This window comes from Vulpes lagopus, chromosome 3 (genome assembly GCF_018345385.1).
Source record: "Vulpes lagopus strain Blue_001 chromosome 3, ASM1834538v1, whole genome shotgun sequence".
Taxonomy (NCBI): Eukaryota; Metazoa; Chordata; class Mammalia; order Carnivora; family Canidae; genus Vulpes; species Vulpes lagopus.
The window spans coordinates 124,158,210-124,183,208 of NC_054826.1; the positions used below are offsets into that span (position 1 = coordinate 124,158,210).

The 24,999-nt window shown below is 43.5% G+C and overlaps 1 protein-coding gene across 4 annotated transcripts in view; it reads right to left on the reverse strand.

Moving 5' to 3' along the window:
* Nucleotides 1-24,999, reverse strand: part of RBFOX1 (RNA binding fox-1 homolog 1) — a 1,434,482-nt gene that overhangs the window by 891,964 nt on the left and 517,519 nt on the right. For all 4 annotated transcript variants that reach the window (XM_041748018.1, XM_041748015.1, XM_041748020.1 and 1 more), the window contains exon 3: nucleotides 10,193-10,240. In XM_041748018.1, the coding sequence (XP_041603952.1) occupies nucleotides 10,193-10,240 (48 nt within the window). The remainder of the gene's footprint in view (nucleotides 1-10,192; nucleotides 10,241-24,999) is intronic.

Consider the following 24,999-nt stretch of genomic DNA (forward strand, 5'->3'; position numbering starts at 1 on the left):
AAGGCAGGCACAGAGACCCATCCTGGAGTAAGAAGCTCTTGTCTACAAAAATAACTCTCAGTCATGCAGAGAAGTGAAGCACTGACTGGAACCATGAACATTTTGATCATTCCGAAGAGCAGACCCATTGAGGACCTCAAGATAATACCTATGGAGGAGTGATTAAGAGGAAATTAAATACAGAGATGCAGTGCAGAATGTCATTTAGCACTGGCCCAAGTTATTTCTATTCTTTGGAGGGTTTATTACAATAATTTTCAAAAACGGAGCAACCATTTACGTGTGTGCCAGGCACTGCGCATGCTGAGCAGTCAAGGACCATTTATTGTTTTCTCTTGTGTGGTATCCTTGGCAGCAGTAGCATAGTCAGTGGTTAAGAATCAAGGGCAGGCCACCTGGGTGGGGATCCATCCTACACTTACTACCTGGGTGATCTCAGGCTTATTAGTTAAGTCTTCCTTCCCTCAGTTTTCTCATCTGCAAAATGGAGATAAATATTGTACATGTCTTAAGGGATCTTTATAAAAATTCAATGATGGAATGCACATAAGGGCACCTGGGTGGCTCAGTTGGTTAAGTGACCAATTCTTGATCTCAGTGTTGTGAGTTCAAGCCCTGCATTGAACTCCACACTGGGTGTTGAGTCTACTTTAAAAAAAAGGCACATAAAGTGCCAAAAATACTGTCTAGTATAGAGTAAGTGCTCAGTGCATGCTAGGTCAACTACTATTCTCCATTTTATCTTCTAAAAAACAGTCAAGGTTTCCTTTAGGGGCTCCACTGTACTCCATTTAAGTTGTTCAGTTGGGGCTCAACCCACTTCTGGTTGTGGATGAAGGCAGACACATAGGCTGAGTACTGCTTTCCATAACTAAGTGATCCAATTAAGCCAATAAGCATCACCCCAACATTTGTATTGGAACCTTTGGGAAAAAAGTTCTCTTTCTGCAGGTAGAATTTAAGCCTGTAGCTAGTGGTCCCCATCTTTACCACCTCATTTGAATTTAAATACTAGGATCCAGCTCTACCAGAAGACAGCCCAATTTTGCCGTTATTTTAACAGCTGCTTTTTTTTTTAAACCTTTAAGCCAGTCCAAATTGGTTTTCTATTATGCAGGTGAAGATGTCCTAATACAGCCCACAAGAACAATCTATGGCATGCATTATCTATCCCCGTTTTACAAATGGTATGACCGTGGATCAGAAAGCTAATGTGGCTTTCCCAAGATATTGCAACTAGTAACTAAGGGCAGAACCAGGATTCAAACCTAGACCTGATTCCCAAACTCTTCTCCACCGTAATACATTATCTTTTGAAATAAATTATGTAGAAGTGAACAAAATGCCAAAGATTTCTTGGCAGCAACCAATTCTGAGGGAGGAGGAGTCTTCTCCAGAGTTGACTTCCATCCCCTATCTGAGGTTCTGCACACATAATTCCAGGCCCTGGGATTTATCATCTCTACTTTGGGCTAGTCCCCATGTCTAAGCAGAAACGATGTTGAATCTGGCTGTCAGAGTGCCCCATTTTCCAGCACAGAGAAGGATAAGATGGGGTCTCTTGTGACCCCAAGTCTCATGAATATCTCAATAGAGCAGAGGCAAATCTATAAATGTGGGTTGCTTTACTGATGCTAGATGACACCATTCTTTGGCCAGGTATGGTGGCACCAAGAATATCCTGCTGCCCCAAACACAGCCAAAGCACAGGCTGAGTAGTTGCTATGAACTCATTTGGAATGGCAGCCTTGCCTGATAGGAATGATGGTTAATAATCTGAAGAAGATTCATGGTCTTTTTTTTTTTTTTAAGATTCATGGTCTTGAGAAATCTGCATGAGATGGAGAAGGCAACACCCATAGAAAAGGTAAGCAACCTCGACAAAAGCTTTGCTGGTGTTAGATGACCCTGCCCTATTCTTTGGCCAGAGATAGTAGGACCAGAGGTGACTGCTAGAGGTCTTAGGGATCAAGTTTAAGCTGTGGTAAGCAGACACCCTAGACAGTGAGGCTGTCTTTATGCATCTGATTATTTCACACCATCAGATCACATTCCACATAAAGTAGATTTCATTCTATGACACTGGACAAAGCACTCTCATGCTTTCAAGGCTCTAGGTAGCTTGGCCTTTACCCTCTTCCCAGCTTCATCTCAAGCCACATACCTCTGTTCAGTTCCTGAGTCATGCCCCTCTTCTTCCTCCAGACTTCCATCTCTGTGTGAGACCCAGGAGCCTCTACTCCTCTCCCTGACTTCAATTGTGACTCAAATATCATTCCTCAGGGATACTTTAATTTTTACTTCCACAGCCTTGGGGGATCTTGGAGCATCTACCCACTTAATGCATAAACATAATCAGCTTTAAACAAAGGACATTTGGAGCAGAAAAGAAATCCAGTCCCTAGACAAATCCCGAGTCTCACCAAATGGTGTTCCCTGCAGTCTTTGCCCTTGTCTGCCTTGAGTATCTCATTTCAATCTTTAATGAGAAACTCGTCCATGAATGTTTCCCATTCCAGGGAGAGACCCTCTGAGCAAGGAGCATGCTTTCCCCTCTGTCTTTGTTCTGCCTGTCAGAGCCCAGAGGACCAATCTACTCTCAACCCCACAGCAAGACAGCAGGACTAATAGAAAACCAACCCTGGTGACTGCTTTGTGCTCATTTTCAACCTCACTGGCATCTAAGCCTCTGAAATCCAGGAGATTAATTTATTGTCCATGTCTACTCCTCATGGCAGCCAGCTATACACAGATATTTAAATTGAGCAGCCTTTGACATGTCCCTGAATGGAATTGTCCATGAATCAGGGTCACCAAACCACATGGATAGCTCTCATGAACTCTCTCCAAATGAAGATCTTCCTCTCCATTTCCTGTATGGCTCTAGTCAGACTCATGTCCTCTTGTCTGCACTCCAGCCTGGACTCCTGGGTGCATCCTCGTGCCCAGCTAATCCTCCTTGCAGACAAGCAGGGTTTGAAACTTCCCAAATGCAAACCCAAGTCTCTCTCCTGACTGCAAGCCCACCATCTAAAAACAGATTCTCAAACTACAGTTATCTGTAGTCCACATATACACTTTTTTGACACCCATCTGATTTTTATTAAATCAACTCAGCTGTTTTGTTCTTAATGAACATGTTAAAATGATAAAAGATAATCCTAAGTAGAATTTTTTAAAAGAAACTTGTATGTTGAAGCAAATGGAAAGAGCAGTATTCTTTGTCAGATACAGAATGCGAGCTTAATTCAAAAGTAAAGCAATGTTACTAAATTAGAGCTAGATGTCAGAATTGCCTGTCAAGTGCTCTGGGTCTCTTGGTTAGAAGGGTAGCTTAGCAAATATTGGAGACCTTGGGTTTTATTAAAAAACAAAACAAAACAAAACAAAACACTCACCAAATTAAGTCTCCTTTATGCAATCTCCAGGTCTGAAAAATCACTGACAAGACAATAACCTCAACCCTTCTTCACTAAGTGATTTGATGCCATTTCCACGAGTCACTTGAAGGTACCTCATTTATCATATGAAATCTGAGGCCCACACTTGGCAGTACTGGCCCACAGGAAAACACCGTCCTCCTCCACCACACATCGTTAAAGCAGGACAATTGGCTGAGAACTGAGCACCATTATTTCTGAGTCCTGGCTGACTTCACCTTGTTCCCGGCAAAGCCTTCCCCTTCACTCCCTCCCTACACCGAGCCATGGCCAGCCTCTGGCACCATCCTTGGACTCTGTCCCCCTCTCCCTCTTGCTTCAGGACTTCCTTTTTGGAGAGTAAGTCACACAGCGTTTCAAGTATGTACATCTCTGGCCTCCTCCAGCAAGGACCTGCCCTCCCCTACTCTCTCCTTCCACTGGGAGGGGACATTGACACAACCCCCATCCATTGGCAAGGGTAACAATACCCCCCCGTAAGCTGCTACTCAGTCACCACCCCAGTCTCCCCTGTGGCCACTCTCAGACATGCACACCGGGCCTGGGCCGACCCGAAACGCACCACATGCATTCATACCTCCTCTGTCTTTGCCTGTGCAGTTCCCTCTGCCAGGAGGGCTTCAATCAGCACCACCCCTGAAAAACCTCATGTAAGAGTCCTTCCTAAACCACTGAGCCTGAGTTTGCAAGTCCCAAGGCTTCAAGTCTCTTGGATCTTTTCTGCATTTGTGTTTTACTCGACTTGCACAGTGTTTTAAAAATCAGTACTTTTCCATTAAAATCCAGTATTTCCAGATTGGCTTAAAAAATGGCAATACAGGGGCACCTTGGTGGCTCAGTGGCTGAGCATCTGCCTTTGGCTCCAGGTGTGATCCTGGAATCCTGGGATCGAGTCCTGAATCGGGTTCCCCGTGGGGAGCCTGCTTCTCCCTCTGCCTGTGTCTCTGCCTCTCTGTCTCTCATGAATAAATAAATTAAAAATCGAAAGAAAGAAAGAAAGAAAGAAAGAAAGAAAGAAAGAAAGAAAGAAAGAAAGAAAGAAAGAAAGAAAGGAAGGAAGAAAGAAATTGGCAACACTGGACATATATTTCTCATGGCAGCAGGTATTGTGCCATGGCCTCTGAATTCACTGCAGTCTCCATGGCTTCATGTTACCCCATAATCTCTCTTCATTAACATAGGATTCCTGCCTGGACCCAGCAGACAGGGGAGTTCATTTCTTGATTTAGGCCAAGCATCTCTTCTTCTGTAAAATATTTCTCAAGCCTTCTAGGTCCCCTGGTTATCTGTTTCTGTGAGCCTCCAAAACACTTTCTGGGGGACTTCCCTTTTTTTCATTTTTTATTTTATTTTTATTATTTTTTAAAGAATTTATTTATTTATGAGAGACACAGAGAAAGAGAGAGGCAGAGACACAGGCAGAGGGAGAAGCAGGCTCCATGCAGGGAGCCCGACGTGGGACTCGATCCAGGGTCTCCAGGATCAGGTCCTGGGCTGAAGGCGGTGCTAAACCGCTGAGCCACCTGGGCTGCCCCTCCTTTTTTTTTTTTTTTAAAGAAATTTAATTATAAATGACATGTGATGCCTGCAGGTATGGACATTAGGTAAAACAGAAATAAAAGTACACGCAGTTGACTTTGTTCTTATTTTGTGCCAGGCATTACATATATACACTGCCTTACAGTATTGCCAACTCCTCAAATCAACTCTTCAAGTGAATTTTATGATCCCCAACTCACAGACAGGCAGATGGAGACTGATACTAGGTAAGAGAACTTCTCAAGGTCACAGAACTGCTAAATAGGAGAAGTGGGACTAAAAACCGGGACTTCTAGGCCCCAAACCCCATGATCTTCATTACTATATTATGTTCGCCCCTGTGTTGTGAGCACTGAATTTCTTTTCTTTTTTTTTTTAATTTTTTTTTTGAGCACTGAATTTCTAATCCTTGCATATACCCTGGTGGAAATACAAAACCTAGAACTGAACCAGGTCTATTGGAAACAAGCCAGCACTGCACTCCTGGTGCTGCTTTCTCCCGTCCTCAAGACCGAGAGTCCTGGCCTACCCACTGTCAGGTGCCAGCAGCTCATCAGAGGGTCAGAGCTGACAAGGCCGTGCTGTCTCTACAGTGAGACTCTACTGGAGCTAACACAGGAGGGCTGAAAGTTTGCCCCAAATTGAAAAACAGATTATTTTGTTGGCAATGGATAAAGACACCAGCCCCGAGCACAAATTCATCTGTCGGGATGGGCAAGTCTCCTACAGATTTAATTCTCATGGCTGGTGTGTATGAGGCAGTCCAGCATCAGAGCTAAGAGCCTGGCCTGTGCATTAAGAACCTCTGAGTTCCAATCCTGGCCTATGATGCCATGTGATCACGGGCACTTAAGAGGTTAAGTCACTTACCCTCTTCCATTTTTCTATCTGTGTAACTCGGATAAGGTTGGTACCTCCCGCACAGGACGTTGGAAGTACAGGAGGCACTTAAGCGTCCCAAGCCTGAGTAACTCTCCAAAAGGGAAAAGTGTGAATGCTCAGAGTTACCCTCGGCACCCAACGCCCAGTGCGGACCCCTAGCGCAGCTCCGACTGGATCCAACCTGAAGGGCGCCCTAACTTTGAAACCCGCTCAAACTCCTTCCACACAATTTCATAACAGATCTGAAACTGGTTAGCTGGACCAGGCTAGGCGATAAGTGAGAAGAAGAAGGCCTGTCTGTGTTTATAGCCTTTGACAAATGGGCTCTCATCTCCTCCTGACAGATGCTCCCCCCGGCTGGTCCATCCGCCTCTTCTGCGATCACCTGAATTGCAGTCTTCATAATACTACCTGAATTCAGATGGATTTTACACCACAAATAAAAATGAATTTAAATGCCTCAGCTCCCCACCAGCAACACGGGTACTGTAAATGTCAAATGCCTGCGGTTTTGCAAGGCCGCACAGCCGGCTCCGGGTCCTGGACTCCTTTGCATCACCACTGCTAAATCTGCATCAGCTCCACGACATTCAACTGTTGGGGGAACCGATCTGAGCTCTGCTTCCCACTTAGAGGTGAAAAATGCCTCCAGCCCTTGAGATCTCTCCATGACAGCTTCTAGACGATTGTAAGAAATGGCCAGAAAGCCATCCAACATGCAGGTCCACTCACAGGGGCGGGCTCCGCTATTGGGTGGGCTTGGAAGCAAAAGGGAAACGTGCAACAGAAGTGCACCCCAACACAGGCCGCGAATTCCTCCATACACAACGGGGCAAGGATCTCCTTGCCGACGTCCGCCGACGGAGATTAGGCGTTTAGAATAAAGAAAGATAGAGATATCAGAGAGAACTATTCTCTCCTTCGGCCAGCACTCTCCGATGGAACCAAACTGTGCAGACTGGAAGAGGGATGTTCTTGTCCTTCCTTAGGCCGGGGGCTCTCTCCAGCTCTGGGTCCAGTCACCGTTTATCTTCTATCATTGGATCCGGTCTGGGATTCAGTCAATGCAAACGTGATTCATCTCAAGGTGAACGCCCCAACCGAATGGGATGAGGCATGACATTGGAGGGACGGCAGGGAGAGACCCTATTAGACTATGGCAAACTTGAGATCTTGTTTTCTAAACCTCTTCTCTCCAGAAGGCACTCAACCATATACAAAGGCACAAGTGTGAGCACACAAAGGTGTCCATACATATAGAATATACAGAAGAGGGGCAGACACAAAGGAAGGAAAAGTGAGGGCAGCCGGGTGGCTCAGCGGTTTAGCGCCGGCTTTGGCCCAGGTTGTAATCCTGGAGACCCGGGATCGAGTCCCACGTCGGGCTCCCTACATGGAGCCTGCTTCTCCCTCTGCCTCTGTCTCTGCCTCTCTTTCTCCCTCTGTGTCTCCCATGAATAAATAAATAAAATCTTTAAAAAAAAAAAAAAAAGGAAGGTAAAGTGAAAGGGAAATGAGAAAAATAAAGTAAAATAGTTTACCAGGGGATCCATCTAGTCCCATAGATGTCATGTTAAGCTTTCTTAACTAAAGGAAACTGAGCTTCAAAGAAATCACTGTTGGTTTGCCTTCAGAGCACTCAGCATTTCGTAAAGACCCACACGGGCCAAGGGCTGCGTCTTCAGAGGCAGGCTGACTTATTATTTTGGCACCTCTGTCATCTCTCGTCACTTCAATTCCACTTTATCAAATTACTGATTTTGCCAGAAGCGTTTGGATTAAGTGGAGAGGGGCACACACACATACGCAGGAGCAAGTGTCATCACTTCAATGGTGAAATTTCATAATTATACGTCAGGGTGACAGAAGTATCAAAGTGCATTCGAGAGACGGGATGAAGATCACCCCCGAAGCCATGGCCGCCGTCGCCCTGCACGCCCTGGTGCCACACAACTGCAGGCAGGGGTGGGGCCGGCACTCTCGTGGGGACGGTGGGGACATGCCCCTCTGGGATGACTGGGGCTGACTTTCCCATTAGGAGACGAGACCCCAATGTACAGAGCTCTACCCCCAGCACCTACCTCATCCCCACTCCCAACTCCACAGTAGGAGAACCACAGAAGCTACAGCCCAAACATAAGGATCACACAAAAATAAATCAGAAAAGAAGTTCTCCTGTTGCACAGAAGGAACAAGTCCTTAGAGAATAAGACCCTCAAAATGGCATCACCGCGGTGGCATTCCTAGGAGTCCTCCCCAATTAGCTGCAGCCACAGAGCTTTGGTCAATTCATGTGTCATCAGTCATGAGCGCTCGTGTTTAGAAAACGCCACGTGAACATGTTTAGAGAGGAGGCCTTATTTGAAGTGCCTGACTCAACCCCACAGGCTACAACAAAGCACAGAAATGCACGTGTTTGTGTGCATGTGTGCGCACACCCATGCATGTTACTGTTTTTTGCAAATGGGGGAAGCCGTGTACGGAAGGAGCACATAAGACTTTTCCTCACCAGTAAGCACCACGAGGCCTCCACAGGCTTAGGGGATGCTTATCGCCGTGATGTATGAACCAGTGGCAGTTTGGGTCTGCAGAATGGAGCCGTGTGACCAGCTTTCGCTGCCTAGAGATGACCCTGCTTGCTCACTTATCTTGCCAGTGACGGAACTGGTTATTATTTTAACAGTGTCAGGTCTCCTGGTATCTTTCAAACACTACTGGCAAAGAAGATATTTAAAATATATATATATATATATATATTGGATAGAACAATGCTTGTAAATTCCATAAAAGTCCAAGGAAAGTAGAAGCATCCTAACCTTAGGAAGCAGGGCAGGTGACCTGTGTTCATTGTGACATGGGCAGAGCCGTCAGGGCAGATCACCCTTTACAGAAATGGTAGGAACGGATGAAAAAAGACTGTAGACACACATCCAGCCTAAATTCCATTTGTCTAGCCCACAAAATACACACCTGCAAGTATGCCAGCATGCAAACACAGGACGGGTGCAAATGTGAATTGAAATGCCTTTGCCTGGGGATCCCTGGGTGGCTCAGTGGTTTAGCGCCTGCCTTCGACCCAGGGCATGATCTTGGAGTCCCGGGATCGAGTCCCATGTTGGGCTCCCTGCTTGGAGCCTGCTCCTCCCTCTGTCTGTGTCTCTGCCTCTCCCTCTCTCTGTGTCTCTCATAAATAAATAAATAAAATCTTAAGAATAAAAAAAATGAAACGCCTTTGCCTGCCAAGGAGAGCAGCCCAGAACTGGAGCCACCGACTGGAGGATCACGCAGAGCAAGTCTTAGCTACCTTATCGTTATTCCTTCCAACACAAGGTTAACACTCCTTAAAATAATGCATGACAATTGCCTTTTACTTAAAAGCAAATTTTGTTTTGAGGAGTCCTTGACCATCTTGCTAATCAGCAGGTGACCAAGCTATCACACAAGAATCAGGCTTCAAAACCTCTGCTTGAAATAATAACTGCATTTGACGATAATGGTACAGTTGCAGAGAGAAACATCTTTCAAAATTGCAGAATGATGTCAAAAGTAGTCGAGAGATATGTACCCTCAATTCACTTATTTGACCTCTTTGGATCCAAGGCGTTAAAGGTAAAATTTGATCTGCTTGGGTGCGCTTTACCAGGGAAACTTCTGTGAACTCTGTCAATAAGGACAGACCGTGGAAAACAATTCTCTAACGGTTGTTTTCCTGAGGGGATCCGCATGAAGTGTAACAAGAAGATAAATGGGGGGGGGGGGGGGGGAGTGACTCTGAAAATACAGGAAACCATCTCCCCTCCCTGCCTCCCTCCCCAATACATCTCCAGTAAATAGATTTATGCCATAGAAAGTTGTCACTCACGTAAATGTGTCATGATGGAAACTGAGGCAGGCTCTCTCTCAAAGTGTGTAGAACAAAATCAGGGACGCACCTTGGAAAGCCCAATATTTTATAATCTACCATGTATATGATATCACAGAATAATCATTAATGATCTTCAACAACACCCACACGGGGGAGGGGGGGGCGCCCCGGGGCCGGGCCCACGCAGGGGGAAAAAGAAAATGATGTTCAACAACAATGTGAAATGGGCTAAGGATAAATGAGCTACCTTCCTGAAGCATATGACTAAAATAAAAATAGGCACCAATTTTTTAAGTACTTAATTACGTTCTGCGCTCTTCACTGAAGTCATCAGAGGTAACACAAATGCACGTTTTAAAGTATGACGGTCTTGAAGTGTCTAATATCAGTACACGAAACACTTGGGTTTAAATCACAGAGTTCTTGTTTTCTTTTGAAGCCAAAAAGATGAAAAACACTGACTTACCTTTCTGTCCTCTATTTCCACACAGGTATTGCAGTCTGTTTTGATATCCTGAGAGGGAGAGAAAAGAAAGAGAAAGAACAGGAGTCAGACTTACGGCCAGGGAACATTCAGCAGTGTCGTTGAAATGCCCTTTAAAATAATAAAAAAAACTCACGCTCCTAACGGTTGTTTCTCGAGCCATTGCTCTTTATAGCCCTTTTAAGAAGTATATGCCCTGGTGTTTGCATTAGAGACATATGGATGTCATAACTAAGCTTTATTACACGTAGATGTGGGGTGAAGGCAAATCTATGGATCAGAGGCCACAACAAAGAGAAGCTGATGGCTCATAAAATCATATGCCCCCCCCCCCCCATACCTTCATTCACATCAGCAGAAACTGCCCTCACTTGGACTTAATATCTCTCTCCCATTGCAGATTTAGGATAGTCAAGTCTACCTCCTTTCATCACAAAACTATCACCATCCATTTTTTTAATTGTTCTGTCCATCCCCTTATCCAGCCATCCATCCGTCACCCAGCCCTTCTCCATTTATGCATGATCCATCCATCCATTAATCCATGGTTCCATCCGTCCATCTATATTTATTGCATATTTTACTTTTTCATGCATCTTTTTTTTAAAGATTTTATTTATTTATTCATGAAATACACACAGAGAGAGACACAGGCAGAGACACAGGGAGAGACAGAAGCAGGCTCCATGCAAGGAGCCTGATGTGGGACTCGATCCTGGGTCTCCAGGATCACACCCTGGGCTGCAGGCGGCGCTAAACCGCTGCGCCAGCGGGGCTGCCCTTTCATGCATCTTTTCATGTTGCTCCGGAATGTAAAGGAAAAAACAAACAAACATGGTTTCTACACTAGAAGAATTCACCAGTTAGACAACAAATATCTGACACACACACAAGCAACTGCAATATTCATTTACTAATGCACTCCACACTTATGGATTGCCAAGCCTTGCTCTAGGAAAGGAAGACTCAGTAGCATACAAAATATATGGGAAGTCCTGCCCTGGTGAGGCTTACATTCTGCTAGAAGAGACAAGACAATGAAAAAGGAACATCAGTAGACGGTATTTTTTAATTTTATGAGAGGATTCGTACTATAAAGAAAAATAAAGCAGGGTGAAGGGAATGGAAATGGTGAGCATGGGGGAATAAAATTTTAAATTTTAAGAGGAGTGGCAACTGAACAAAAGCATGAAGGAAATTCGGGGATGAGCCATGTCGCCGTCTGGGGACAGAACCTGTCGGGTGAGGAAAGAACAAGTGCGAAGTATCGGACACAATTAAGCTCAAGGAAGGAGGAAGAGGACCCGGTGGCAGGAGAGAAGTAAACTATGAAAATACTGGAGATGAGATCAGAGGGGGATATTAGCTTTTATTCTGAGAGCAGTGAGAAAATACTCAGGTGTTTGGTTTTTTTTTTTTTTTTTTTGAGTGTTTTTGTTTGTTTTATGTCAAAATACACACAGCATTTACTATTTCATCCATTTTGAATTGTACGGTTTGGTGGCATGAAGCACATGGACAATGTTATGCAAGCATCCCCTCCTTCCATCTCTAGGGCTTTTTCACCCTCCCAAACTGAAATGCTGCCCCCAGTAAACACTAACTCCCCATGTCCCCCTTTCCCAGCCCCTGGCAGCCACCCACCAGTCTCCTTTTTGTGTCTGCGAGTTTGACAACTCTAGGTACATCACGGTGCCAGTCTGCGAGGACAGCCATAACAAAATGCCACAGACTGGGTGGCTTAAACAAACAAATCTATTTCCCTACAATTCCAGAGGCCAGGAGTCCAAAATTAAGGTGCTGTCAGAGTGGGTTGCTGGTGAGACCTCTCTTCCAGGCTTGCGGATGGCCACCTTTCTCACTGTGCCCTCATGTGGCCTCTTCTCTGTGTGCACGGAGAGACATCTCTGGCGTCCTTTCCTCTTCTTATAAGGACACCAGTCCTATCAAACTAGGGCCCTTATGACCTTCTCATCTCCATTACCTCCCTAAAGGTCCTATATCTGAAAACAGTGACATTGGGAGCTGGAGCCTCAACATATGAATTTGGTGAAATGGCACAATTCATTGTATAACACTCATACAGGAGGGATCATATAGTATCTGCTCTTTTGTGTCTGGCTTATTTCATTTAGCACGTCTTCATCCAAGGCTCAGCCATGTAGTAGTATGTGTCAGAGTTTCATTACTTTTTAAGGATGAAGAATATTCCATTGTATGTATATAGGACATTGTGTTGATCCATTCATCCATGGATACACGTTGGGTTTTTCCACCTTTTGGTTACTGTGAATGATGAACACAGGTGTACACATATCTGTTCAAGTCCTTGCTTTCAGTTCTTTGGGATATACACCCAGAGGGGGAATTGCCAAATCACAGATTTTTTAAAAATTTTTATTTATTTGACAGAGAGAGAGAGAGAGTAACAGAGAACACAAGCAGAGGGAGAGGAAGAAGCAGACTCCTCACTGAGCAGGAAGACCAACGCAGGGCTTGATCACAGGGCTTGATCCCAGGACCCCAGGATCATGACCTGAGCTAAAGGCAGACACTTAACAACTAAGCCAGGCACCCCTCACAGGTTAATTCTATGTTAAATTTTTTTTAGAAACCATCATACTGTTTTGCGCTGCAGCTGCGCCATTTTACATTCCCACCAGCGGTGCATGAGAGTTCCAATTTCTCCATGTCCTGGCCAGCACTTGTCTTCACTCAGAGGTATTGAAGAGAAAAGAGACATGATCTGACTTCTGTTTTAACAGGATAGACATGTGAGAGCCAAGAGCACAAGGGGAGACCAGTTTCGGGGTGGCTGCAGGAGGTCAGATATAAGATGAGGGTGGCTGGGAAGGGTGATGGCAGGGAGGGAGGTGGTAAGAAGTGGTCAGAATCTGGAAGGAGTCAACAGATGTCTTAAAGGATTGGATGTGGAATACGAGGGAAAGATGGAGGCCGAAGGTCATGCCAAGGTTTTTGACCTGACCATTCTAGCAATGGAGATTGGGGTTGGGGGTCAGGACTGTGGGTGAGGCAGGATGGTGGAGGGGTCTGAAAACAACAGTGGCTCAGTTCGGGGTAAGTTAAGTCCATAGAAACATTTATTCTCTCACCAAGAAGTAGTTGGGTTTACTCTGCTGATGTGTCATTAGGAGAGGGTTGATTAAGTGGAAAGCCATCACCATTGTGATTATTTTTTTAAAAAAGATTTCATTTATTTACTCATGAGAGAGAGAGAGACAGAGACAGAGACACAGGCAGAGGGCGAAGCAGGCTCCATACAGGGAACCCGATGTGGGACTCGATCCTGGGTCTCCAGGATCACGCCCTGGACTGAAGGCAGGCGCTAAACCGCTGAGCCACCCAGGGATCCCCTCACCATTGTGATTATTAAGCACAACAAATTCTAGGTCTGTGTGAATCAAGAGTAGAACAAAAGAAGACAACATCATAAGTTAAAGATTCTGTTTTTTTGTTTTGTTTTGTTTATGTAACAGATTGTTTTATTATCAGTAAAATGGGACTAAAACAATGAGCAGTGCTTCCCTAGCACCAGGAACTATGGTAGATGTTTTTCCACACTTGCCTTTAAGCTCCTTACAACCAAACAAGGTTGGCATTTTTAGTTTTTACCACATAAAAATTGAGGTGAATGATTAGGTAACCCATCCTGGGTCACACATCAACGGAGCATAAGTATACAACTGGAAGTGGCTCCTAACACCAGGCACTTACATTCCTTTCAGGTGATTTTATTTTATTTTATTTTAGTCGAGGTAGTTGGTCAGTCTGGGTAATTCAGGCCACCTGTCTCATTATTTTCCTTTCTATAGGGAAGAAGGGACATCTAAAGTAACTTATCTGAGAAGAGGAGCAGTTGTGGTTCTACAAGAGTGATCCCAGCTCAGCAGCACCAGCAGCACCTGAGAACCTATTACAAAATGCAACTTCTTGGGCCAGACCTGGTGAAATACTCAGAGATCTGTGGGTTAGCAAGCCCTCCAGGGGTTCTACTGTGGACTCAGGGCACAGTCATGGTTAGCAGTTCCTGCATCGCAAGTGTGGCGCCATCATATCATGGCTGTGCAGCTTAGGCAAGTGTCTTTGCCTTTCGACATCCTGATGGCCTCATCTGTGACACAGGTAATATGAGGAACTGGCTGTCCAGAATGGGGCCTGTGCCCCAAATGGGGCATCTCAGGCTTCACCCCGCATATACTGAAACAGAGTCGGCACTTTAACAAGCCATACACCAAATGATTGTGTTCCCCAAAATGCAGAGGTCGAAGCCCTAAACCCCCAGTGTAGCTGAGGGTTTGGAAATGGAGCCCCTTAGGAAGTAACTGAGACTAAACGAGGTCATAAAAAGGGGGGACTTGACCTGATGGGATTGACATCCTTATAAGAAGAGACCGACCTCAAAGAGCTTGCTCTCTCTCTCTCTCTCTCTCTCTCTCTCTCTGCAGCCATGCACAGAGGAAAGGCCATGTGGGAACACAGAGAGAAGGTGCTGCCTGAAATCCAGGAAGAGTACTTCCCAGAACCTAGTCATGCTGGCACCCTGATCGCAGACTGCCAGCTTCCAGAACCATAAGAAAATAAATTTCTGTTGTTTTACATCTTTCAGTTGATAGTATTTTGTTATGAGAGCCACGCTAAGATTCCCCAATGATCTCCAAAGCCCAGTCCTAGGACTCAGGGTCATAGTTTTCTCACTACAGCCCTGATTTAAGGGCTGAGGTCTCTGACTGACCTTGAACCCTTACTCTTACTGAGAACTCTCTGAATTCATCGACTAAGACACATAGAGATTAACTCAGTATGGGAGCGATAAAAATCATGAATTTTTTTTTAAACCCAGGAGATGCCATCTAGAAACAGGGCAAGAAAAAGCAGTTCCTTGTCTGTTTTATGCCGTTGTGACCAGGGGAAGTGTGTGTATCCTCTCTTTCCTCCAATGAAAATGCGTTGAGTTTGTAGGGAAGAGTCCATATCCAATTGTGATTTACTCACAAAGAAGTGGCAGGTGTTAATCAACTAACTAACAAAATCAATAAGCCAAAGGCAGGTTTTTGTTTTTAATCTGCCACCAAGGACCCACACGAGCAACAGAAAGAAGCCATCTGGTAGAATCAGAGTGCTTGCCATTTCCCTAAGATTATTCAATTTATTCTTGTCAGGATTAATTTACTAAACCCACGCTAGATTTTTTATTTAGATGATATTGTTGGTTTGTCATCCGCTGCAGATCCACGCGGGAGGCCCCACGGGGGACTGCACTAGCTTCTGAACAATGTTGGGCTCAAATTGGAGAAATGTCACTTTGGCGGGAACAAATTATTGTTCCGGATCGCTCCACGTAGAGCTGGGTCTCCGGATGGGCTCCGACCTGACCTTTTCTGAATCAGAAGAGTCGAGTAAGTACTTCAGTCCCACTTAATGACTTCGCTCGGAAAACAGCTCAACTACGTAAGTGTTAAGTATGAATCTGGAGCCATGTACTCATCACCAGGCAATCAATTTCCCTACAGAAGCCAGGCATTCTCCTTTCTGTAGCTGGAGAACCACAAATAGCGGCTCAATCGCTAGCAGCAGGTGGGATTCTGCACACCCTATGAAGTCATACCGCTTGCCTTCATATAACTGGACTCTATACCACACTAGTTGTGGGCTGGTGCCTTAGTTTCCCTGTCTGTAAAATAATAATGATAGCCACCTCATTTGTTGCCAGGCATATCTACTACATGCAAAGGTCTTAGCACAGGGCAAGTCATCGGTAAATGCTGGTTATCATTGACGGCATCCTCCAAATGTCTTTGTCAGACCCGGTTCTGAGTAGAGTATTGAGAACCTAAAAAAAGTTCTATTTTTAAAGTTTGCTCTTCTAAGTCTTCTGAGGTCTTCTGGCTTTTAGATATCAAAGCACCCGTGTGTCTGTTCTTTTCAGAAGCTGTTCTCTCTCCCAAGAGAGATTTTTTTTTTTTCTTCTGCATTTTGTGTTAGTTGTTTCTGATGATTTTGTAGGTCAGGGTTATTTATGCCCACAGTGCAGAGAACCATCATCCTGGATCATGTATCAGCACCATTCACAACTCTGAAGTGCCCAAAACTTAAAGGTCCCTGTGAACAGGTGGGGAGAAATGTCTGCCAGTGAGGTTCTGGAGGCCTCAGAGGATTTTGAAGCTAGGAGTCTACAGTGGGTGGAATAGTAACTCTCAAAAGATTATGTCCATATTTCGACCCCTGGAATCTGTGAATGTGACCTTATTTGGAAACATGGTCTTTGAAAATGCAATTATGGATCTTGAAGTAAGATCATCTTAGATTATCTGTATGGCCCCTAAATCCAATGGCAAGTGTCCTTTTAAGAGATAGAGAAGAGATGGCCATGTTAAGACAGGAGCAACATGGCAACCAGCCAAAGAGTGCCTCAAGCCACCAGAAGCGAGGGGAGGCAAGGGGAAGATTCACTCCTGGAGTCTGGTAGGATGGTAGCCCTGCTAACATCCCAATTTCGGAATTGTGCCCTCCAGAACTGTGAGAAAATGAATTTCTGTTGTATTAAGCCACAAATTTGTAGTTATTTTTTTACAGAAGCTGCAGAAAACTAATCAAGAGCCTCAAGGAGCTTCCGGTTTGATTCTCTCATGTTTGATACCTGCCTATTCATCACAGAGAAAAGCAAGGCATGATTCAGAGACCATGCCATGTAATCCAAGCCTTAGGGGAGAAGAAAAATCCCTTTATACAAGAGATGCCATGGCAGTTGCATGCTGTTATGTTCACAGGCCCTTGTGTTTCCAGAAGACGGCCCCTGGAACCTCTGTTAATGATTTCAGGTATCAACCCTGGAAGGGCAATATACAGAAAAGACCATATATTGGATGTGCGAGTAAAGTTAGGTCATTTATCTTTGACTTGGCATTGTTTTCTTGGACTCAGATACTCACCAAGTCCCAGAGAGCATTTCAAAGGAAATACCTGCAGTTTGAAACATCTCTGGAGAGCTGGTGGATGATGTAGGAAACAAAGGCAAAAGCAAAATTAAATTTCCTTACTACTTATAGCCCACTGACAAGTCCTTGAAACAGGCAGGGTGACATTCCTCTAGGGACTCAACTACCTGGTTGTTGACACTTGGCTAAGGGCAAAAGGCAATCTTAGCCTGACCCCAGGATCCTGTAAGTCTACTTTAACATATAAAAAATTCCTTTGAAAACTTCCCTTATCTCTATCCCCTTCCAAATAAATGTTAGCAATCATCCTCCAAGCATAAGACCCACTGATATACATCTAAAGGGTCTCACGACTAAGGTTTTATTAGACGGTAATAAATGCCCTTTCGATAATAACAGCTAGCCCCCTCAGGGTCCTGGAAACCTTATTTCCAAAACTCCTTGGAGACTTATACTCTCCCTAACCCCCTCCCAACTTGAACAAATATGATGGGCCACTCCTCATGACCCCAGTGCAGCTCTTTCGGCCCATGTGTCCCATCCCCCTTTTGCACCAGTGATGTCTCAAGAATTCTTTCTAGGCTCCCAAACCCTAACATCTTCCCTTATCAGTGGAGACATAGCCAAAGATTCATATGACAAACTCAAACAGGGTTTACCACCAACTACCCCTCTAGGGGGATTAGAAGTCCAGGTGGTTTGCTCATCCTTTTCAAGCAGAAAATAAACGCTAAGGCAAGGCAGTTGATAGCATTAAGAAAAAAGTACATTTTGATACCACACTCCAAAAAGAATTCAAAAGTGCATTTTAAATTCTAAATCAACAATATGCAGGGAGGGGAAAAAAAAGAGTTTCCTTCCACCTTTCTAGCTTCTTCACTCATGTCCGCCATATTTAAAAGACAGGTTAAATAGAGAAATGTAAACAGAAATGTAATGACTTCTACCTCCTGCATACGTGGGACATGCCCAGAAAAAAAACAATTTAAACTAAAGTCACCTTTAGTTCAAGGCAAAGAAAAAAGTCTGGGTGGGCAGTTGGCCAGTTCTGGCAGATTATCAGGCAAAGCACAGTAAACAAGGGTAAGGTTATCATGCAGATTTCAGCCACTGCCTCTTCCATGGCTGAGAGTTTCTGGAGATTTAGAGTCATCCTCCTCTTCCAGGCACAGGAAGGGAGACACCCTTACAAATGGAGATTTCTCTTAAAACTGTAAATATCTCTCTCACAAAAGGGCACTCCTCTGTTTTCAGAGATTCAGATAGGATCTGTAGCCTCCCTAAAGTTATCATCCCCCAATGATCCTTATGCTAAAAAGGTATATTTGGGGGGTTAGCATCATTTTCCCTTTATTTACAAATTTCCTTTCCTTTTTTTTTTTAAGATTTTATTTATTTATTCACGAGAGACAGAGACAGAGAGAGGCAGAGACACAGACCGAGGGAGAAGCAGGCTCCATGCAGGGAGCCCAATGTGGGAATGGATCCCAGGGCCTTCAGGATCACGCCCTAGGCTGAAGGTGGTGCCAAACCGCTGGGCCACCGGGGCTGCCCCAGTTTCCTTTTCAATAGCAATTTTTCTATAGTTTGGACACTTAAATTTCCTACTGTTCTGCAAATAACAATTATTTATCATTTAAAAGAAGCTAAACAATATGAGTTTAGATCCTAGGACTTAGAACATTTACTACAACTTGGGTTCTAATGTTGATGTTGTTTTTTTTTTTCCTACCTTTACAAAGATTCAAACTTTGAAAATAAATACAAGTTATAGGACCATTTGGCCCAGTGCTTCCATTTTTCAGATGAGAAAACCGAGGATCAAGGCGTACAGGGAGGCACTGGTTTTGATAACAAATGACATAAGAGGGATTTGAAATCCATCTACCTGCTTTGTAACTTATGCTTTCCTCAACACCACATTTTGTGTTTGGATATGAATATTTAGACCGATATTCCACATTCAATTGCATTATTTAAGGATAATGATTGTGCCCAACGTTTTTTGAAAAAAAATTGAGTAACTGTGTTATCTCGTAACCACAGTCGGTAGAAATTTGGAGTCATGCGTGCCTTCCTGCTGAATTCTTCCGTTTATGTTCACTCAGCTCCAAAGACTTAAGATTCAAATAGGGTCACTTGAATATGTAAGGAAGAGCATAAAACGTTTGCACTGACAAGTTTTATCCACTTCACAGCGCTCCATTCACAAATTTGCTCAGCCCCTGCAATCCCACAGATGGCCAGCAGATGGAAGCAAATAACTTTGCAAAAAACTAAAATGCATGAAGCCGTCGACCAGAAAGAGCATCCCCTTCATGGGGGTCTGTAAACTTCTTGAAATATCATAATCTAACTGCTCCCTCAAAATTTATGTCCCCAATGACTGTATGCTTTGATTAAAAAGCTTTCTTTTTTTTAAGGTTTTATTTATTTATGAGAGACACACAGAAAGAAAGGCAGAGACACAGGCAGAGGGAGAAGCAGGCTCCATGCAGGGAGCCCGACGTGGGACTCAATCCTGGGTCTCCAGGATCACACCCTGGGCCAAAGGCAGATGCTTAACTGCTGAGCCACCCAGGCATCCCCGATTAAAAAGTTTTCATTACTTACCAGGAATGTTATAATTTCAGAAAGCATTTCATTAGTACGTGTTTATGAAGGTTCAGTATAAAGAAGATCCCTGTGTCAAGGCACAGGATGCTCCAAAAATCTATTAAGTTTCAATCTGAACGTGAAGACAGAGAATTTATTCCAAAGCCGTTTTGCCTGAATTCATGCAAATGGCAAAACAACAACAACAGTCTATAAACTGAGATCTCAACATTAAATTCATTCAACCAAGAGAGTAGAATCAATCTCAGTTGGCTAGCTCAGAATGCAAGGTTTCTGACTTTATAAATGATTGAGAGGAATTTTAAGTGGGGGATGGGTTATGGGGTATTTTCCCTGGGAGAGAGGTGGCAGGAAAGAGCTGTACAGCCAGAGAAACCATAAAACAATCCCCAAGTCCCATCTTCATGGAAAGAAAGATAGCAGGGCTTTCATCTTAGAATTGTGACTTCTGGCTTTGAAGCCTGCACCCTCAGCCCCCGTGAATTATTTTGTTCTCTTCATCCTAAGTTGTTCGCAGCTGAGTTATCAGGGGACAAGAGAGACTTGGCAGGAACCCTGGCAACCCAGGGCTGCTGGCTCAGCACAACTGAATTTGCTACCGAGGAAGGCAGCCCCCCTCTCAGGTAGGAGCAACTTGTCACCAAGGTAAGCTCAAACCAAGGGTCTGTTTGCAAATAAGAGCTATGCATTGGCATCACAGCAGGGGTTTAATGAGAGCGTTTTTAATTAACTGTAAAAGTAATTACCCATATTAGATGTAAATCGCACTTGTTTTTACATGAGGTGAATAATTTTAGTGCAGCTTTTAAGAATAATACTTTCTAGAGGAGCTGTCAGCTGCACAGGCTCTTAACAAATCCATGTGTTTAAAAACAGTATCTAGGAGAAAAAAACAGGAGCCCAGGAAGCCTTCGGTTTGTCACCTGGCTGCTGCCAGCTATGCAGCTTCTCTTTTCATTTTACAGCAGCTCAGCACTCCCCGCCCACAGCTGCGTACTTAGAGAAGTACCCTCACGAAAACGTGCAAATCGTGCAAATCGGATGCGGTTTTTGTTCTATTACTCTATTACGTTGTGTTTTGTTTTGTTGTCCTCTTGGCTTTTTGCCTCCTGGATGATCCCCAACACTTCTATTGATGGGCTCTTGTGAATAACTGAGGGACTCAGCCCCAAAAAATAGGAACTCAAGGGAAGGTGAAGGGAGAAGCCCAACAGGCCACTAGTGTGGCCTTCCATGACTAAGGTGGGATATTGTCCAAGGACAGAACAGGACAGAGGAGGCAAGTGTGGCAGCAAGCAGCTCAGACTCCCAGGGCTCCTGGGCGCTTTCAGGAGTTCCAGGGCAGTACCTCTGCTGCAGAGAGATGTCTGCACAACCCGCTGCAAAACAAAAAGGCAACTCTCCGATGGATTTATATAAATAGTAGGAGAAAAGATGGAGGTCAGTGTCGGGAGGGAGCAGATGTGACCTCCTTGGGTGCAGAGCTGTGTTAAGATGCTGTCCCCTGGGCTCTTGAAATTTCCCTGACTTAGCAAAGTGTGAGGTGGGCCCCTGAACCTCCCCCTGGAACCACAGCGAAGCATAAACAGCCAGGATAGAGTTTGCAAATACAAAATTACTGGGTAATTATTTATACTTTGATAGGCACCTTCATTAAGGGATTTGAGGATGCAATTATCAAATTGAAGTTTAGTGCACTCCAGTTAAGCAACAGAACTGAACATCAGGAAAGCAGGATGCAGAAAGGCGGGATTGCACCCTGCGTGCCCATCCAGGGGGCCAGCAGCTTAGCTGTCAATCAGATGCCTTTTAAAAAAGAAACCAGGCCATCTGAAGAGCTGGCTACCATTGTGATCGTTTTCCTGTCTATAGCCTCCTTTGGGTTTTGGTTGCTGTTGTGTTCTTATTAATGCTTGTTGTGCTCTTTGCCTTAAAAAAAAAAAAAAAAAAAAAAAAAGATGGGGCTAGAGCAGGAAATGTACTGGTTGGATATGATACCCTGAAAACTTCACCCGGTTCAAGGTCAGCTGAAGGAGGAACCAGACCTGGAACTTGTATCTCTCACGAGGAGCTTTTTTATTCCCCACTATAGGGCCACGCGTGTTTTCCCAGCATCCCCTACATCCAACACAGTGTAGCTATTTCCCACATTGCCTACATAAAGGATTGAAATGAAAGAAAGAAAGAAAGAAAGAAAGAAAGAAAGAAAGAAAGAAAGAAAGAAAGAAAATAGCCTGGTTCTTAATTAATATACCAACCTCTTGAGGAAATGTGACACACTGAACATTCAGCAATACTAAGATAATGAAATAATTCACAATGCTATTTGAGGGTAAATGCAATGAGAAGTTGTATTTTAATTTCAACTCCATGTATGGATCAAAACATGTAACACAGAAGGCTCAGGAATGAGTCTACCTTGCTTCAAATCCTGCATCCGCCACTTAATAGCTGTGTCGTGACGTTACGAGGCAACTTATCTGTGCCCTCCGTTTTTCAGAAAATAGGATTACTATCAGTCCGGATACCATCAGGCTGCCAGTAGTATTAAGTTGAGATAAAGCCCGTAGAGTCCTGTCATGTAGTCGGAGGGGTCCAAAGTGTGTGTTTTCTCAGTTGCAATTTTTAAATTTTATTATATTTATCCATATTCATTAGATATTATTCCATATATAAGATAATTTTATTAACATTATTATCCTCCCTTCTTTATATAAAGATGGTTTTAAATATTGCCTGAATTCTTCTGTGTCACTGCTATCTCTGCCCATTAAATGGACTCGTAGGCACAACAAAAGATGGCAATTTCTAAGAAAACAAGTCTCCTGGGAATTGATGCTGGTAGTCTATCTCCACACCCACTAAACCACACTTGTAAGGATCTTCACACCACAAGGACCAAACAAAACCACTTAACTAAATATTTAATCTCCTTCTAGGAATCAGATATTAGAAAAACACATCTAATGGCCAAAGCAAGGATTATGCCAATCAAAGAAGGTACAACACAACTGAAGTTCAACAGAGCTACTGCAAACTCTGGGAAAAAAAAAAAAAAAAACAACCAAACAAAAAAACCCACCAGCATTCTTGTAATACCTCTTGAGTATAAGCAGATGAGTTACCAGTTTCCAAGAAATAGCTCTGCTCTGAGACATTGACAAAGCGTTGCTGATTGCTGGGTGGAGCCACAGCTCTCCTTGAAAACTTTATTTGCAGTAGTCACTTGGGCTGTAGCCATCTTGTCAACCACAGTTTCTTGGGAAGCAATATTTTCCGTCCCCTGTGACCTTGGTTTGGCATTTCACTTTCTGGTAGGATATGGATTAGCAGCCTTTTCAATAAGAGTAAGTAATCAAGTCTTTGTTCCAGGAATACAAACTTTATTGTCTACAATAAAGTAAGTAATCTACAAATGGTTTCCATCACTCCTACCTCTGCTCAAACCAAACCAGCAGAGATTTGGAAAAGATATGGACACCTCTTTGTTTTCTGTCAATTTTTTATATATTCTGGAATGGGTGAGACAACACTAAATATAGAAATTTGCTATTGGAGGGCGAAACATTATACAAACTTGTGTAACACAAGATAATTCAATCTGTGTATACCTATCTTCACTCATCAAAGAACATACAGATATCTTGGTTAAGCTTCATATGGACTATTCCTAAGTTTGAGAACGTGGATCTAAAAGTTAATTAACAACAACAAAAAAGTTTACTTTTTTAAAAGATTTTTTTTTTTTTTTTTGAGAGAGAGAGAGAAAGAGAACAAGCTGGGAGAGGGGCAAAAGGAGAGAGGGAAAATCTCCAGCAGATTCCCCCATGAGCTTGGAGCCAGATACAGAGCTCCATCCCATGACCCTGAGATCATGACCTGAGCTAAAATCCAGTCAGATGCTCAACTGATTGAGCCACCTAGGTGCCCCAAAACCTTTTTTTATTATAATAAATTTGTAAATCTAAATAGGTAGACCCCGAGAACTTCAGATCCCCGAGAGTAAATTTAAAAATCACCAGAGAAATAACCACTTAAGCTTTGTCAAAAAAATGAAATAGAAATACGGATGTAAATGCTCTTTCCCAAGCCATGTGATTTATTAGTAATCCACTCTGCAAAACACTCATATCAATTCTCACATGAGTACAGGAAAAAAAATGTACCTTAAAAGAGACAGTTTAGGATAATTACATTTCTCTGCTTGTTCACCCTCTTTCCCAAATGCCATGTTTACTTGCAGAAACTGTCATTTGGTTTTTATTCACAAAAAGAGAATTAAGAATATTCCCTTTAAAGTTCTGATTACTTTTTCTTTTGTGTTGGAAGGCCTATACAATTTATAGGACATAGACATTATATTGGGAAAGAGTAGCAGAAATCTAAGCTATCCCTCAGGATGTCTTAAATACCTCAATTACCATACTGTCCTGGGAATGAGGTAAGAAGTAAATGCTGACTATTCCCAATTAGGAAGGATGATCTCTTTAAAAAAAAACAGAAATTTTGTCATTTTAGCCCTTTGGGGTAAAATCCCTATAAAATGAGTTGTCTCCACTTCCTAGAACATGGATGGCTGGTCCTGATATAATAACTCAGTACAATGCCACCTCCAAGATGCTAACCGTAGTGAGTCTTGCCCTCTTGCTAGGAGCACCAGATTGTTGTATTCTTAAAGAATATGTAGACCTAGGTCAATGTTCTTCTAGTGTCTGCCTTCAGGCCTAGCTGTCACTTCTTTTAATTTGGGTCCAGATTCACAACCAGTTATCTGGGGAGTACTTTAGAATTTCAACTTTTTTTTTTTTTTTTTTAAGATTTATTATTTGAGAGAGAGAGCAAGTGCATGTGCAGGGGTTAGGGGAAGGAGAGGAAACCAAAGGGAGAGAGAGTCTCAAGCAGACTCAGTTCTTAGCACAAAGACATACCTGGGGCTCAATCCCATAACCCTGAGATCACAACCTAAGCAGAGACCAAGAGTTGGATGCTCAATGGACTGCTCCACCCAGGTGGCCCAGGGTTTCAATCTTTTTAAATATTTAAATATACGTTCTGGGGTTTTGCCTGTTGTATGTTTACTGACTTCTACATTTGTGAGTTTCAGATGATCAACTATAACAGAAATCTCTATGGTTTCTGATATATTAATTGAAGAATTAATACCTTTGTAATATTCCATCGCTTTTTGTTCAGATGCATTGGATCTAAATGTATGAG